The 17,509-nt window shown below is 39.7% G+C and overlaps 1 protein-coding gene across 1 annotated transcript; it reads left to right on the top strand.

The window, feature by feature from the left end:
• Positions 1–230: 230 nt before the first annotated feature.
• LOC119741817 lies at positions 231–14,710 on the top strand. The gene is made up of 7 exons (XM_038217718.1): positions 231–428; positions 8,055–8,145; positions 8,301–8,642; positions 9,969–10,271; positions 10,689–10,742; positions 11,391–11,583; positions 12,898–14,710. The coding sequence occupies exons 2-7, from the start codon at positions 8,070–8,072 to the stop codon at positions 12,971–12,973; spliced, it is 1,044 nt and encodes a 347-aa protein (XP_038073646.1). The 5' UTR covers positions 231–428; positions 8,055–8,069; the 3' UTR covers positions 12,974–14,710.
• The last annotated feature ends 2,799 nt before the right edge of the window (positions 14,711–17,509 follow it).

Raw genomic sequence — 17,509 nt, forward strand, 5'->3', positions numbered from 1 at the left:
GCAATGAATACATTATAACATATTTACACACTATAGTTAACAAACAGATTACGAAATAATTGTACATTATCCACCCGCCCGCTGTAGTTGTGCGCACGCGCGCGCGCGCGCCTGTTATTGTAAGAAGTGATGTCATGGGGGAATTCCCAACAACGAGTCTAGTTGTTGTGCAACGATCGATTCACGCCACACGCTGGTATATATATAAAGTCCACGAAAGAAAACTAGCTACCTGTTAATACTGACTGCAGTGGCACGAACACGTACACGGGCATCGTATTGTAGGTTGAGCTCTCCGAAGTTCTTCATTGTTACAGCTGTAATTTACCAAAGAAATTGAAGAGACAAGTAAGACCCTACGGAGGTTGGGGGAAACATTATCTTGGAAAAGACAGAAGTAGGCCAGGCAACAAGTTATACGGACGGGGGTAAGTTTATGGTGTCTTAGCGATGCGATATTTATGATGACCTTGTAAATGGCATGGCAAAGAATATTTCGTGTGTGACTCTGATAATCTGACTGGGTCAAGTGTGGACTGTTAAAGTGGCTGACACTGCTTGATTGCTATGCTTGGGGCGCCAAGTGCACGATATTTTCATGGTCTATATGCAGTCCTTTTTACAATTCTTTTATAGTGTCAATTTTTGTATAGGCATCAAGTGTACCGTGAACCATCGCAATGTGTACGCAATAGACCGGTGAATGGCTTAGTGGTCTATCAAGGCCAATTGAGAATTTTTGCTAGGTCTATATATTTAGGGCACACACATGAAGCGTAATGCCTATGTACCCAGGTAGGCTACAATTTTGCCATTTGGCATTGGACGTTTCATTTTTTTTCCCAGCAAAAATTAATGCCGCTTGATTTGAGTTACACACGTTTCATGGAAATTTATGACTGCTTGGGATCTATAGTTAAACTATGCAAAAGTGGTTAGATCTCTCTAAGTTGTTTCAAAAACCAATTCCCAGAAACACGTATATATCTTTTGTTTTTATATCTTTCACTCAGTGACTTAGGCGCGGATCCAGAGGGGGGGGGGGGGGGGGGGGGGGGGGGGGGGCAGCTCTGTCAAAAAAAAAAATTATCATACAAATTCCTAAAAAAAATAAGTCGAAACCCCTGAGACACCCCCCCCCCCCAAATTATACTTGTATAATGTCCACCTGTTCAAAATACGGTACACCATTCTGTAATGTAGTGTTAATAATCGTCGAATTTGAACATCGCCCCCCCCCCCAGTTATTGATTTTACGGAGGCCAAGTGTCCGGATAAAATACCTGTGTACATTTTCGGATTTTTTGCTGATGAAACCCCCTCCCCCCCTTGCGAAAATTCCTGGATCAGCCCCTGTGACTTTAACAGAACGAAACTATCTGTTTAACCTTAGAATTTTCAAACAACCAAACATGTATACCACAGATGCTATCTATTGACTTTTGAAACTCTATAAATCCTGAGCATGTGTGTAGATCATCGATTGAATGCATATAGGCTATGATTTGAAAAAGGATGACACTGAATACGAATGTGTTGGAACCCAAAAGCCCCACAATAATTTCACAAGTTTCCAATGATTTGATGATAAGCGGCTTATCGTGTGTTTGCGACCTAGTTCTCCAAGGAATGGTCTTATTAGCATTTTCTTTGGACCATGATATTTCCCCTTTTTGTGTTTTCCATACTAAGATTATAAGACATGATAGGCGCATAAGCATTTCAGATTCCGTAGGCTCCTTAAATTCAACCAGTAGAGTGTATAGTGTATATACTTCGATGCTTAAAAACAGTCGGATATTTAAGTATTGCTCGCATTTTTCATTTCCCAAATTGTTTAATGCAGAAAAAGCTGAGTTTGTGGTGACACCATGTGAAAGGAAATTTTATGAGACCTATTAAAAGTACATGTAATTGCCAGATTAAAGTTAATAATATAAACGGCATTAATCGTTGAAACTGAATGAAAGGGGGTTATTTTTCTTTGTTTATGCAATAACGATCAGGGGCAATCCCTAACCTCGAATTCCATTTATAAGTTTTGATCATGTTCTTAGTACAGTGCGAAGATTCCCCTAGACTCAGCAATGGAAATCCGCGCATGCTCAAAATGCTGGAAACAATATTTCCCACGGAATTTTCCATTGCGGTCGGCATAAATTTGCAGATTCACCTGCAAATAGTTTATCGTGTGGGAGCTGACAGGTTGCATGTATAGTCTTCATAATTATCACTCACAGGAACTCGTATCCTACAGCAACAAAAAAAATCTGTTCAATTGACGAATTTCAAATTGGCACTGAAACCGAGGGCCTCAGTGCTGCATTTGTTGAGAGGATTTTAAAATGGTCCTCAATGTCATACAATGGGCCTTATGCACGAGTTGGCCATTTTTTTGTCGAGTTCCCTGAATGTATTTCATTCATTGTTAACTGTTGAATGGGATGGCGCCAGACTATTTATGCAGGCATTATCCAGCCTTATTTTACTGTCAATTTTTTTTAATCTGGTTTTTAACATTACGTATGTTTAATTAAATTTTGAATTATTCATTGAAGTAGACGGGACTTAATTAGTAATTAAGTTGCTTTCATTTCTCTTCGCAAGTTAAAAAAAAATAGGATTTTACCTTACTTTCAATTCAATACGGCCGACTTGTGCATAAGGCATATGCCTTAGCACTGAGAGCCTCGGTTTTAATTCCAATTTGAAATTCGGTTCTTCAGAATTGCAGGAAATCGTTCCGTGCATGTGGTGTAATATTATGTACACAATGGGTCAGATTTAGTCTGTTACGGGGTATAATCCTTTACAATAGGACCGCCCGGCTCTTTTCACCAGCCTGATGACGTTCGGGGAGTCAGTCAGTCAGTCAGTCGGGGGGGGGGGGGGAGTCGGGGAGTCAGTCAGTCGAGGAGTCGGGGAGTCAGTCAGTCAATCAGTCAGGTATAAATAGGACATTAGGCTGGCCCTCTGTGACTAACCATAAAAAACAACCCCTATATTTTTCATCGATTTCGCCCATCTATTTAGCTCGTACTTACTCATTTACTTAACTCATTGACTAAGTGAATGTCCGAGGCATTCAATAAAAAGTGGAGAGCAATTGCATTTAAGAAATTACTCTTCGTTTGCTATTATTATCATGTGTTATGATTCAGTTACGATCAGGTCATTAATTTAAAGAGAATATACAACATGTGCAAACATCAAAAAATAAAACTACCAAGTTTTTACGAAATACCTTAATAGGATGTTGGTAGATGACAGTCTAAAGCATCCTGTAAAATTATGGCACCTGGTGTGAAGTCATTCTCAAGAAAATGGTATTTTTGTATACATTTCCAACGGTGGTCGGCCGATCACTGTTGGAAAAACCTAACTATTTTTCAACAACTCCTCCAACTTTACACTTTTTTCAATCCAAATTTTGTTTGCTATTGCATGGTTACATGTTCACGAACGGGTGCAGGCCAGCTAGACTGGTTCCCTTACCTTACAATTTTCCGGCATCTATAAATTGATCCATTTTATATTTAGTGGAGTCAAGGAACCAGACTACTTGAACATTTTTGTTTTTCTTGGTTTTTCCAGCATTTTCGAACACAAAACTTCAAACATATTAAAAGCCAATGATGTACATTCCCTTTAAATATAGTCGCTCTTTAAAACATTCGGGAGTTTTCACCATAAAACCAATGAGCACGTATGAGTTCGAACAAACACACACCAGCCCCTGTGTAATTAACCCCATAAACAAGATTGTATAGATTAGTAGCTTTAATGGATCATTCTTAATTCATATTAAACTTTTTCATATCTCAACTTATCGCAAACTATAAGAGGTTGAATGTTCAAAGATACAAATCAAATCGAGTTCACTAGTCACAAACAGGTCACACACTAGTTTAGAGTGGTGGTTTGCTGCATAAAATACCCATCATCGATGGAAATTTCCACGTATGTGTCACTGCTCCCCAAAAATTACATGGAATTTTACTGGTCCCTTGATGACTCAATAATTTACAACACTTTTTTTGTCCAGTAACCGTCGGGATTTAGTTACCTTTATCATGCTTTCAAAGACCCGGCCTGGCGCTGTGAAAACATTCAATAAAATAAACACAGGTTCAGTTTCGAAAGACTTCTAAATAAACCGGATGTCATTACTTTTCCTTTTTTTGATGAAATATGGAGTAAATGGTCTTAGTACTTCAAACTAACAAAGTTTCCTTCGTCGTAAATTTTTGCACTTATATACACGCAATGTGAAGTAGGGATAAAATATTATTCATAGCAACACACGGTAAACGTTGTCAAATAGTTCTTCAAGATCTGGTCCTTTCGGATTGTTTGTTTATTGTTTAATATTTTGCTGGCCAGAGAGGGCCTTAGTCTTCGTTGGGTTTCAGACCATTAAATAAACTGCCATAGGCTACACCCCAGTGATAATTACACCCACTCCCAAAAATATAAGGAAAAATACTCACAACTCTCAAAGGTGTTTGAGACACACATCAAATCCAAGCTTAGTTCATCATCTTTCATTTTCGGTTCAATTTTTCGGAAGTAATCCGAACTTTTGGGAGAAATTTTCATTCAAAGATGATCACCCCGGAGAGTAGTCCTGAAGCAAATCGCCATTTAGAAAAATGATGCCTACACTCCTCTGCAAATTAGAATAGTTTTAGGCCCAATTTCTTCATACGAGCTCTCAGTCCTTTTCACGACTTCCATCCTTCTTTTTTTACCTCAAGTTCATGGCCCATAAAATGCTCTAATAGCAAAAACGTTAAGGACATGAAATTCGTGATTTGGCCTGCGAAGGCAATTTCGGGTCTATTTACTGGCCTGTACCCTTTATCCTTGTTTGTGGCGTATAGTCGTCAATAAAGGCTTGCACTCAGTCGTTTTCCCTCGCAACTTGCCCCAGGCACTTGACTTGAGGCAGTAATATCATAACTGTATATGCTTTGCAGTGTTGAGAATGGTCTACCCCACATACGTACTCTTGAACCATTTTCTTTAAACTTCAATCTAACATTAATATTTCGTATATATAAGTTTAGAGATCAACTTAATCAAGGACATTCGGGGTTTTTTTATCTTCAGGAATAAAAACACACCTAGGCCTACTTTCCTCGATTTATATCCTGATGTACACCGGAAAACAATTGAAATGAAAGTGTTCTCGTTTGTTCCTGAACTGCTTCGCAAGTTCCTGGTTTCTCAACTTCAAGCATAATGCTTTGGAGGCCAATTGCAAACGGAAAATGTCCAATTCTTTTCATCCGTGCTTAAACGTTTTTCAATCGTTTTACGATAAACGGAAGTAGTTGAGGGTATGTGGAAGTCTCGTTTTACTTTCGATTTTCTGCTGATGACCTCAACATTATTTTTCCAACTAGTTCCTTGTAAACTCTTTCCAAAAGCATTCCTCGAATGGCTGTGTACTAGGAATACAGCAGACAAATATCCCACAATTGCGAACATTTGAAGGTGTTGTGGGTCTCAAGGAATAATATTCACAAATAATGGCTAACACTTTGCTGCCGTACGGTGGTCTTCCAAACCGAACTCGCAAACCTTAAACCTTCAGACAAATTCGATCCACTGATCACTGCACACAAGCTCGAGGCCCCCTCCAATGGATAAACCACTGTGCAAGCTATACTGACATTACAGATTATATGAACTGTAGCTAGCAAGGTGTTATTTCCGCCATTAAAGGGGGCCTTCGTAATAGAATCATTGATAACGTGCCCTGATTGCATGGTCTGTAGATTGAAAGTTCAGTCAAAGGTTATTGTTCTGATTTTTGTATAAATTGCATCCTATCGTGGACCCAGTTGCAACATATTGACCGTTGCTTCATCATTTCGCATCATGTACCGGTATTCCCCGTCGCTTTTACCGCATAGCCATACAGCATGTGTTTCAAGCGTAAAAATAATGACGAGTCATACGTCTCAGGGTATTACACGGGTATTGCCCGCATTTGTATTTCATAACATCAAACATCCCCACATCTATCTTTGCGCTGAAATCTTACAACATAACTAGCGCTGGGTCTGCTGTAGACCATTAGATCGTCCAGAGACTGCACCATATTACGTGCACACCGTGTACATGTATGTGTTTAGTGCATGCATGCTTCGATGAGTGAATACTAAGCAAGTTCTTTTTGCGGTAGGTAATGTTGCATGAAATATTATGTGCTAGGGACCAATAATTATCTGATTATCTTCATTGTCAGGTAGACGCGTAGTCAACGGATCGTGAAAAAGCATTGTGCATAATTTGGGCAGAAATGAGTACAAAAAAGGAGAGTTCGTTTGCCTTTTACCCTTTGTAGTGTTGCGATATTAGGTGTGTGTGTTTTTTGGGTGCATACCGATGTTCCCCAATACCGATGTTCTCCGAACCCTGTAACCCTAACCCTAACCCTAATCCTAAGGATTTCGGGGAACATTGATAGAGGGGAACATCGGTATTGGGGAACATCAAGTAGACCCCCTTTTTTTTTTTTTTTTTTTTTACTTTTATCCAGTCGATTAAGTGTGATGTAGAACGTAGTATCTAGAAGAAAAGAAACACGTGATCAGTTAAGGCAAGAAACCAAAATAAAATGCTCAGTATCGTGATATATATTAAAAATCCCCAAGTTATTTCACAATCTCACTTTTTGACTTTCGGTGGTTTTGTACATCGATAATCTCTTCTGTTTTTCGGGGATGAATCTGAATCACTCATTCATTCATTTCTGTTATTTGTCTCAGCTCCTGGCCCAGAGGGCAAAATTTTAAAAGACAATTACATTATAAACAATTAATTCTATATGTAATCGGGTAATGCTTGGCAGCTATTTCGTCTTCATCAACTGAATTGTACTTTGCTGGAGTTGGGATACATTTGCATCGACTGTGTGGTAGTAGGCCAATACGACGAGTATTGGAAATTGCTCTTTCGGCGTGTGGCCCCTCAATTTGGTGATGTTTACAGCTGGCTTAGCCTGAAATGTATGCCTATACATGCCCCCGTTTGATTGACGGTCGAACATGTTTTCTCTCTGTAAGCAGTTTGCATTGCTAATTACGGCCCTCTGCTTCTGGGGGATGTATATGGGGCTGGTGATAAGTTGTATTGTAATGTTGCTGAATTCGATGTCACATTATTGTGCAATCAATTTGCTGTTCTAGGTTCGAATATTCTCCATTTTGTTTTTCAACCCTTTAACCCTAATCAGGCCGGGTTATTTTGACCATCTCTCAGCCGGGGGGGGGGGGGGATCTCGGCCATTGAGTGACGAAAAATTTTGAAACTCGGTACATGCATAGAGTAACTCATCATAAACATTCCGCCCCGGCCCTTTTAAGGTTAACCCAATCCTTTCCCTCGTCTTTTCTTGCCACCCTGTCCTGATAACGTTCCATTACCCATCCGCCTCCGAAATTTCCCCACTAAGCACATAACCATACGATCGAGGACCGTTTTCATCAAAAGACCCAACGCTCGAGGACTGAGAGGCTCTTTCTTTCTGCCCGCGTGTCTGTCCTCTATCATAAAGCCATACATGTAAAGCTGATCCTGTCTTCGTTTCACGTCCACTCCTATTATACAGTGCGAGTCCAAAAAAAATATACACTTTTAAAATTGGCCATAGTTTTATTCTGTAGCAATAGATAACATATTTTCATATGTATTTTTAGAGTAACTCTTCCCGCTTCTTTTGGTGACTTGATTAGTTTTCATGCATGACTGCACAGGAGACAATTAAAAGGGTCGGGTGAAATCTGACTTGCACCAACTGGTCAGGGCTGGATAAGAAAGAAACAATTTAAAAGAACAGTCATGCATGAAAACTAATCCAGTGAAAATGTCACCAAAAGAAGCAGAAATAGTTACTCTAAAAGTACATATGAAAATATCTTATCTATATTACTACAGAATAAATCTATGGCCAATTTTAAAAGTGTATAGTGTTTTTTTTTTTGGTTACTTACATTGTATTTACAGCTCACATTTTTGTTTTCTCTGATTTTTGATGGACACAGGTTAAGTTGAAGACAATGGGCGGCTGTAGTAGTAACTCCAAATCGAGGGCTCTCCTACTGCTCTGCCTGCTACTACAGACGATAGTCCTTGGTAGGAAGAAACTTTGTTTTTTTAACCAATTTGTTTTTTTTGTAACCAATTTTTTTAAAAACCAAAATGACACCTTCAAAAGAGACGGAATGCAAAACAATGCATTAAAGATATCTCATCTAAAAAAATTCAAACCCTTCTTTTTCTACTTCTAGGGATTGCCAAAACGAAAATCTACATGAAGACGCCAGGGGTATGTGTAGCTTTCGGGGACTCAATTCATTTGGTCTGTGTACTAGGAGAGGCATCAAACGAAGACACACAGATAGCGTTCTTCAAGGGATCGATGCCACTCGCCAGTAACAGCAGGGTCCATATAAATAACGACCACACTGAACTCTGTCGAGAGATCGGCTCGAATCGTAAATGTGATCTGAGGGCGAGTCTCACAGTAGATGATGTATCGGCGAGCGATAAAGGCGTCTACTGGTGTCAGGCGACAGAAAATAATATTACAATAAAAGCAAATGCGACAGTGTTTGTGCAATCACAATCCGGTAAGAATACATCACATTAATGTTCTTCGTTTTTGTTTTTAAATGGAATCGCCATGCCATAGCAACCTGAATCGCAACTGAGCTACGTTCCATTAATTTCGCAAACGTCTCAAGTGCTTGCAAACCACAGAGCTATATTAAATTACAAACCCACGTCGATTTCACAAAACGTCGAGTCACACAGCCTTGCACAACTTTTGACATTGCGCAACACTTCGGATATGACAAAATGAATCCGCGGATTTCGCAACAAAGATGACGCAACTTATTATGAAGTCATTGAAGGTGGCGTGGTTATCTGACGGAAAATTGAGCATTTTTTAATGACTATTCTTGACAGTCGTAGAGTCTGTCATTGCCCAACTTATCAACGTTTATTTAACAAAACATCCACGACTTTGTTTTTAAAAGTTTAATGAAATGCAACTTTTTTACTCGTGTCAGAATTTTGAAAAGTTGCCGCTTCTATAGAAAGTCACACAGATTTTTGTTTTCTTCAAATTTTCTTCAAACTGGATGAATGAAAACCGACGACAGTTTTGCGACCGAAGTAAACAAACAACCGTCGTAAAAGCTTTGATTTCTCCATGTCAAAGCGGTGTGTAGTTATTGCGTAGCTGCACAACAGGATTTGTTGGCAGAAGCTCCATTTATACTTGTGGCTTGAATTGGCAACCCGCTGTTTCGTGAAATCGGCTGTTACGCTTGTAGGTTTTTAATTAGCTATTCATCAACCAATTCTAGTCGAGCCTCTCCTTTTAGTGATCCCTAAGAAAACCACTGTGGTGCTATGAACGTGCTTAGTGCGTCGAAGAAGTAATTTCAGTAACAAGGTTTTTATCAAATGGGGTGTGTTTACCTTTTAGGTCCTATTTTCAGAGTAATTGAAGGAATGAGATATTTTGTTTTTCATGTAATTTCATCAATTCCAATAATAACAAAACTAACAATCCAAGGACGAATGTTCAAAACCTTTTGAAGTTTCAGCTCAGTGGATACTACATGCTTTCGAAAGTTTCGAGTAAACAGTTCACACTATACTGCCTAACATTTCGATCACGAAACACGATTTCGTCTAGACACAACTCTTTTATTTCCAGTAATCAGTCAGTTGACTGATCGTTGGAAATCACCTACACTTCCCATTTTCTTCTAAAAGCAAGCACAAACTGGAGTAATTTCATGGGGTGTTCAATACCAGTACGTTTTTTTGGATAAGCCTTTTGGAAATAATTCGGTTGGTTACTTTTGGAATATTGGAATGCAGATGGTCTTGTAACTTCTGTTCCTTGCTCTATGCTTTCACTTATATTCTCTATTTACTAGAACTTGAATTGCCCGCCAATGTGATGACAGTTAATCTGGGGGACAATATCACTGTCCCGCTAGACCGAAAATGCGACCTCTATGCACCAGTCCAAGTCACCAGAACGAGCAGGGATGGAACGGTCAAAGAGCTTCCCTACCGGCACGACCACGAAGAATATCAACATGCGTACGTCACCAAGCTAGAGGGTGCGCTCTTCATCCCAGGCTTCAATTGCACGGACGAAGGGAACTACACCTTTACTGTGATCGCTGGCCGGAACTACAAACCTGTGTTCACGTCAAAATCCATTTACATAAACGGTCAGATTTAACGCACATATAGGTTCATCTTTCCCAAAAGTAACAGAAGCCTATTAGATTCAATATCGTACTGCATTACACTAAACACCCCATGAAGTTGATCCGTCTGCATGGCTTCCTGCCATTTCGAAAAACCAAGAAATGTTGGTGGTATCCAGTGATCAGCCAACTTACTGATTTTTTTTTAAATAAAGAGTGATGTTGACGAAATGACGAACACAATGTGTAAAATGATCATATATAACTTTTACATAAGAGTGTACATTATCACATTGTTTTTCTAGGAAAGCTGGCAAACTGATCCATATGGGACCTTCATGTATGTGTCTCTCTCCACACATAGTGTCACACACAAATTAGCTGGAGAACATGCAAACAAATAATTTATCAATATCTTTGGTCAATTTTCATATACAGCTTCGTGTGAAGGTTGCTGCCAAGGAGACGCTCCCGTGACTTCAACCACGATCAGTAAGTTTGGCCGATTGAATTCAATTTTTGTTTCTTCAGGGGAATGGGTCGGGGTGCATTTAAAATGAAAACCGGAAAGGCGGCGATTTAAAGCACGCCAAGTTTTCAAAAATAGAAGAAGGATCTGTTCTCTTGGGGAAAATGGCAATCAGCACTTTTATTTCAACTGTTGGGTCTATATATTCCCGATGTTTCCACTTGCATTTCCTTTAGCACAGGTTCGGTTTTATTTGAAAACGAGGCTTTGCGGGCGATCAACAACTCGTGAACACCCATTGCTTGTACTGTATAGCATTATCGTACGTCTGGGGATAAGCCATTAATGTTTGACCCTGACACTTTCGGAATAGCGTATTTCGTGTTCCGAATTACAGGAAACCGCATCATTATATCCAGCCCTATTGGCAGTCTCCGGCCTGTGCCTCGCACCCCAAACAAATAGGCCTACATCACAACGTATGGATTGCCAACGTAATATAGAGCTCCGTATCACATCAGACATTATTATATAGAGATGCACTGAAGAACTCTTATGTTCGACCTGACATTTAATAAAAATCAAGTTGGATCGTTTGGGAGGATCATTTATTACATCCCAAATCGCTCCTTCACGATTTGAATCACAATGTAAGTCTATTTTCACTTCAGGCTTGGATACAAGTAGCCAGGCTTACACAAGTCGCGAAGTCACTGCAGAACCGAGCGGCAACTCTGACGCAATCGGCATGGGTACAGGTAACACCGCCAACATTGTCATCATTGCAACCCTGTGCGTCTTGGTGGTCGCCGGCCCCCTCGGAGTGCATTGCTGGCACCGTCGCAAGAATCGCCATTCTTTCAGGTGAAGCTTGATTTTGTATCTTAACGGCATGATCATTTGCATCTATTTTGAACACTGGTTTCTGGATTTTGAGGGGTGTTATTATCGGAAACGAACAAAATGCATGCAAAGCAAATGATCCGAAATATTCCTATAGTTATTGTCGTATAGTCGAATTGCCTCGCGTCCGAGTCGCGAGTCACTTGCTTCGAGTCTGAGTCCGAGTACTGAGTCACTTGCCTGGAGTCCGAGTCCGAGTCTCGAGTCACTTTGCCTCGAGTCCGAGTCTCGAGTCACTTGCCTCGAGTCTGAGTCTCGAGTCACTTTGCCTCGAGTCCGAGTCTCGAGTCACTTGCCTCGAGTCCGAGTCTCGAGTCACTTTGCCTCGAGTCCGAGTCTCGAGTCACTTTGCCTCGAGTCTGAGTCTCGAGTCACTTTGCCTCGAGTCCGAGTCTCGAGTCACTTGCCTCGAGTCCGAGTCTCGAGTCACTTTGCCTCGAGTCCGAGTCTCGAGTCACTTGCCTCGAGTCTGAGTCTCGAGTCACTTTGCCTCGAGTCCGAGTCTCGAGTCACTTGCCTCGAGTCCGAGTCTCGAGTCACTTTGCCTCGAGTCCGAGTCTCGAGTCACTTGCCTCGAGTCTGAGTCTCGAGTCACTTTGCCTCGAGTCCGAGTCTCGAGTCACTTTGCCTCGAGTCCGAGTCTCGAGTCACTTTGCCTCGAGTCCGAGTCTCGAGTCACTTTGCCTCGAGTCCGAGTCTCGAGTCACTTGCCTCGAGTCTGAGTCCCGAACTTGCCTAGAGTCCAAAACCGAGTCTCGAGTATTGTTCATTCACTGTTGTAGAAGCTGATATTTAGGTCTTCACGTGTGTGTACATGTATGTGCATAAGTACTTGAAGTTACTAAAAGTAACAGTGCAAAATAATTACGCAAGTGCAAGAGAAAATATGAGGAAGTTTGGAAATTGTGCTATTGAAAGACGAGGGGGGCTTGTATCCATCCACTATTATCTAAGAAGTTCCTGGTCTTGACGCGGAATCCATGTCCACTTTGACCTGATACTTTCCATCTCAACTGACAGTTTTCTTTGTTAAAAATTGACACTTTTGCCAAATAAGGTTTCGGGTCCAAAATAATGATACCTTTGCCAAGGTTGATCCACAGCATGTCATTATGATCTGGAACAGTGCCATTTTGACATTGATTTCAGGCTACAATAACCCGGATTTCGGGTCAATCTGACCTGCGCCGTTTTAGAGTGTGTCTGAATTTAATTTTATTTATTTTAAATGTAGAGTGCGTCTCATATTCTCACTCTGATTCTTGTTTTTAACAGCCCAGAACGAAGCGCTGGTGCAGACGAGGAAGCACCTAGATTGCGGCTTGAACGGATGAACTCAAACGACCAATAAGGAAACATTGTCACGTGTCACGTGTTCCAGTTGGCGGGAAAAAAATGCCCCGCCCTCCATTCAAGGTTCCGAATCTGATGATTAAAGACCGATTTCAAAAGGAAACGTTTCGCAACTGTGACGTCCAAACGTTCAATGTCTTTTTTGTCAGTGTTATGACAGCACAAACCTTACTAGAAAAACCCGATATTGAAAAGAATCGTGCACAATTTGCAAAGGAATGTCCATAATTAAACAGAACACATGGTCGAAAAATAATGGTAAGCCCTTTCCCCGACCCCAAATCTAATGACAAAATCTTGGGGTGCGTAACCAGTGTACTTGACCAAAATATTACAAAAGATATTCTTCCTCGTTTCAAAGGTTGATTTGTAGTGACCAGCTCCTACAGTTACTGAGAAAGTTGCCTTTTCTACCGCAAATGCCTTATCAAATTCAACAGCCCTCTATCGTAACATTTCCGAAAACATAACTCAAAAATAATAAGAATACTATAACTCAAAACGAACGGGCTTACATGTAAATACTGTAATTTTGTAGATAAGTGTACATATAAAATCAATTGAACGGGGAAAATAGAGGAAGGCCTAATGTCTAAATGTACAGGAAAAAAAAACGGTTTTGTTTTATTTATTCCGTCTCCAAATAGTCTTTGCAGGTTGAAGACAGCAAACAAAACTACTTTTACAGCTGTGTTATAATGTCAAATACAAAACACGGACATTATTAGGCCTATCCTAAATAAATTGCATTGGGTAAAAGAAAGACAAATCGAGTTTTGCCTAATTTCATTAATCAAATACAGCATTTGAATTGTTAATAATGGGAAAAATGTAAAAACAAAGAAATAGTATTTGACAATTAGTTTTTTGAGCCCTTGAGTATAGCGCACCACACCTCATGATTAGATTTCCACCTTATGATAGGAACGCTGCTAGCCTTGGTGATTTTAAATCAGTGCTGAAGAATCACCTTTTCATATAAGCTTTTTATCAATGTGCGCGTTGTTGATATTTTATTGATGCTATCTTTAGATAATTTATTGAATTTGCTGTCAATTTGTTTACACCTTTCTATCGATTAATGTGTGATCTCACTGTATTTGTTTTTAACATACTCGTGAAAGGGTCATGTCTTATCACTTTTATGAATATATTGTGAAATTTTTGAGCGTTTTACCGATTAATTTTGTGATATTGTAATTTACCAATGTTTTCAGTAATTTATCATAGTTCTTTTTGTTAGATTATTTATTCTCTAATTGTTATCTGCTCCGGTAAATTGAATGAAACTGGAGCAATATAAATCAATAAATTATTATAAAATATTACATTTGGGAAAACAATTAAAATATTATTACATTTACTAAAGGTTGAATATGACGTGCCCGACTCCAGAATGTTCAAGTCGGGCGAGAATACAATCCTTGCTTAATATTGACTTGGATTCCTAGCCGAACAATAGGTTAATCTATCGAAATGTTTTCTTTAGTTTTTATGTGAAACTAAGCTTGATTCTTGATTGATGTTTTCTTACATACACTTTTTATTAAAGTTCAAAAAGTTAATTTCTTCTGGATTCCAAAGAAGACATTCCTAATAGTTCTAGGGCCTTAGAGTGACAATCATAGCTTATTTTTTTATCAATTTTATGTGAGTCAATTCGTGGACAAATGTGTGTGTTATGATTTTTTTCTAACATACACTTTATATTAAAGTGCAACGAACGTTTACATTATTTCCCGCAGGAGTCAGCTTCAAAATCTGTTTCAGTTTTTAAAACTTCCGATCTTGTGTCGAGATCAATACTGTCTTTTATCTGGACATGGAAAAATATTTGCATATTTCGTATGACGGTGTAGATGTTCTTGTTAAGACTTGATTGACTCCTGCGGAAATATGTACAAGACAAATACTACCGTTATGCTGAACTGGTACACATTGTTGCGTGGGAGACCAAAGCGAGACAATCCACAATTATAAATATTTTCACCCTTGAAATTTCTCACTATTTCAAATATAAATTTTTTTTGGGGGGGGGGGGGGGGTGGGGCGGGGCGAGAGAAATATAAGGTTATTTGGGGAGTGGCAAAGACAGGGCTACATTCATGCCCCCTTTTTCCATTTGGGGTGTGCCGATATACATTGGCAGTATTACTTGAAGACAAAATACGAGATTCATGATCAAGAGATTTTTTTTTTTTTGGATATGAGGGTTGTCTTTTGTACGCAAATGACGGGCGCTTGTGTGTACGAGTGAAGCAGAAGGTGAAGGTAATACCCTGTGGGTACATTTATATTTTGTTGACATACTGAGTCAAGTAACAGAACAACGTACATACGTGTACATTCATTCACAATAAATATTAATGATAGGCAGATAGTTAGGGATCGAGCAGAAATTGTCATGACTGCACAATGACGATATCTTGCCTCCAGCTTAAAGCTAGAATGGTTTGCTTGTGTTTAGATGTGCATCAGTTATGTTAGCATCTCAAATGTAACTGCTCTGAGTTGGCAATCAGTTTCCAAGCTTTTTTGCTTGGTAAAAACTTGATATACATATTTTTTTATTAGTGTATTATTAAACTTAGGCCTATAGGATTTAAGTGTTGATATCGTTGTATTTAACCATGTTCTTCACAGTAATCTAATGATTTCTCTTTAGCATCGTGAGTTAAAAACACAGCTTAATTTGATCATTCGTTCATAACATATATGTTATAGTATGATATAAATCATTGTTATGTTATTTAACAGTTACTGTGATAGTTTATACGATTACTTGTGGCCTAAGCACAATTGGCCATTGCTGTATAAAATTGGTCGAATGCAGATGTGTCACCTAGCCTGAGTATTGTGTTTTGAATATTTATGTTTCCGTAGTTGATACAAATTTATACAAATACCTGCACGTATTTAAAAAGAAAACGTAGTCATGTCGGCTCCTCGATACTTGGTCAATAGACAGATTGCATTCGGTAGCCATCTTTGATGTGTGTTTTGTTGTGTTAATTCATGAATGCACAAGGAGACTTCATGCGCACCTCGCAGTGGCAATTTAATAACAAAAACATTATAAAGTATGACCTAAAAAAAAAAATCCATAATCGATTTTTTTGGAAGTGACCGTCCAGGCTCTGATTTCCAACTGCAAATCTTTAAAATCCTTTCCAAAATAAAATCTGTTAAAACATGATTTATCTTGACCCCTCCTTCAAAATCTGCGCCGTTGAAGTCACATGATCACCGATCACCATTCTCGTCCCTTGGGGTTACTTTATTTTCGACGCCATATTTTCAATGGGGAGCGCCAATAAATCCTAAAATCATTCACACTATATTAACTACAAATGCACCCTTGTCACGACTATTTCTTTAGGGGGAGACCGTTCGCATGTACATCACAATCCTTCTTTTTGCTAATGCAGTTTTTTTTACGGAATAATTTTTTTCTTTTGGAGGGGGCTAGACAATTGGGGGGGGGGGGGGGGGGGGCTAAAGCCCCCCACCCTCGTAGAACCGCGCCTGGTCCTCCCATCTTAAAAAAAGGACCATTTTTCCCCTCGAAATTGATGGTACTCCATCTGGAAATGAAGACTATATTCCTTCATATCTGTTTTTTTTTATCAATTGAAAATTTCCATTCATGATGATTTTTTTTGCATTAGGGGCCTATATTTAAATAGACCTAAAAGGAGAAAATAAGTTTGCGGAGAAATGCACACTGAGTACTGCGACACAAGGCAGCGCACGGTACGGAGCAACAGCCAGCGATATAAAAATGACACTTTTCACCTCCATATCATCACGCCATGGGAAATTACCGAGAACGGGGTCAACGGACATTTGGGGCGTATTCGGAACCCTGCTGTTCTCGTGTTCATTCGATTACGCCTTGGCATGGGAGGCATCGCGCAAGGCCTTCCCCCTATTTTTGGTTACTCACCCAAAAAGCACCTCAAATTTCACAAGCTAACCTGGAGACTTTATCCTCCGAGTTTCCAGCTTCAAGCCCCCAATGCGGAACTTGACAAGCCCGTGGAGTCGTCATGCATGGGGCGCGAAAAAAACAATGACATTTGGACTATTGAAGTCTTGCAATTGGGCCAGAAAACCAGTCTGTATGTACGGGTCACTGCAACATTTCGACGCAGACATAGTTCATGTTGTGTCGTCGTCAACCTCGTTGACAAACGGACTTGAACTTTGCTGTAGGCCCACATAACTTGTCATAACTTTCGTTTTACAGAACTGAAGTGGATTTCGCAACTGCATTCCTTTGAATGCTCATTTTGTGCTGAACTGAACTGAACTTAAATGGACACTGTAGAATTGTTGTGAAGTCAGAATTTTGTCGAATTATCCCAGCGACGTTTTTGGTAAATACTGAAGTCAAGCATTTTGAGTTCGTCGGGGTAAGTCCAACTTTAAATAAGGAAATATTGAGGTGAGTGAAAATTTATCTTCTCCTCCGGTCACACAGGAGTAAAAAGCGGAAAAGCGTCTCAATCTGCTGCATTTTGAGCAATATGGC

This window comes from Patiria miniata, unplaced genomic scaffold, assembly GCF_015706575.1.
Source record: "Patiria miniata isolate m_02_andy unplaced genomic scaffold, ASM1570657v1 HiC_scaffold_5, whole genome shotgun sequence".
Classification (NCBI taxonomy): domain Eukaryota; kingdom Metazoa; phylum Echinodermata; class Asteroidea; order Valvatida; family Asterinidae; genus Patiria; species Patiria miniata.

Coding starts and splice junctions, on each gene's coding strand:
- LOC119741817 (XM_038217718.1), top strand. CDS start 8,070: ATGGGCGGCTGTAGTAGTAACTCCAAATCGAGGGCTCTCCTACTGCTC. Junction 8,146..8,300: donor ACTACAGACGATAGTCCTTG/GTAGGAAGAAAC, acceptor TTCTACTTCTAG/GGATTGCCAAAACGAAAATC. Junction 10,743..11,390: donor CGTGACTTCAACCACGATCA/GTAAGTTTGGCC, acceptor TTTTCACTTCAG/GCTTGGATACAAGTAGCCAG.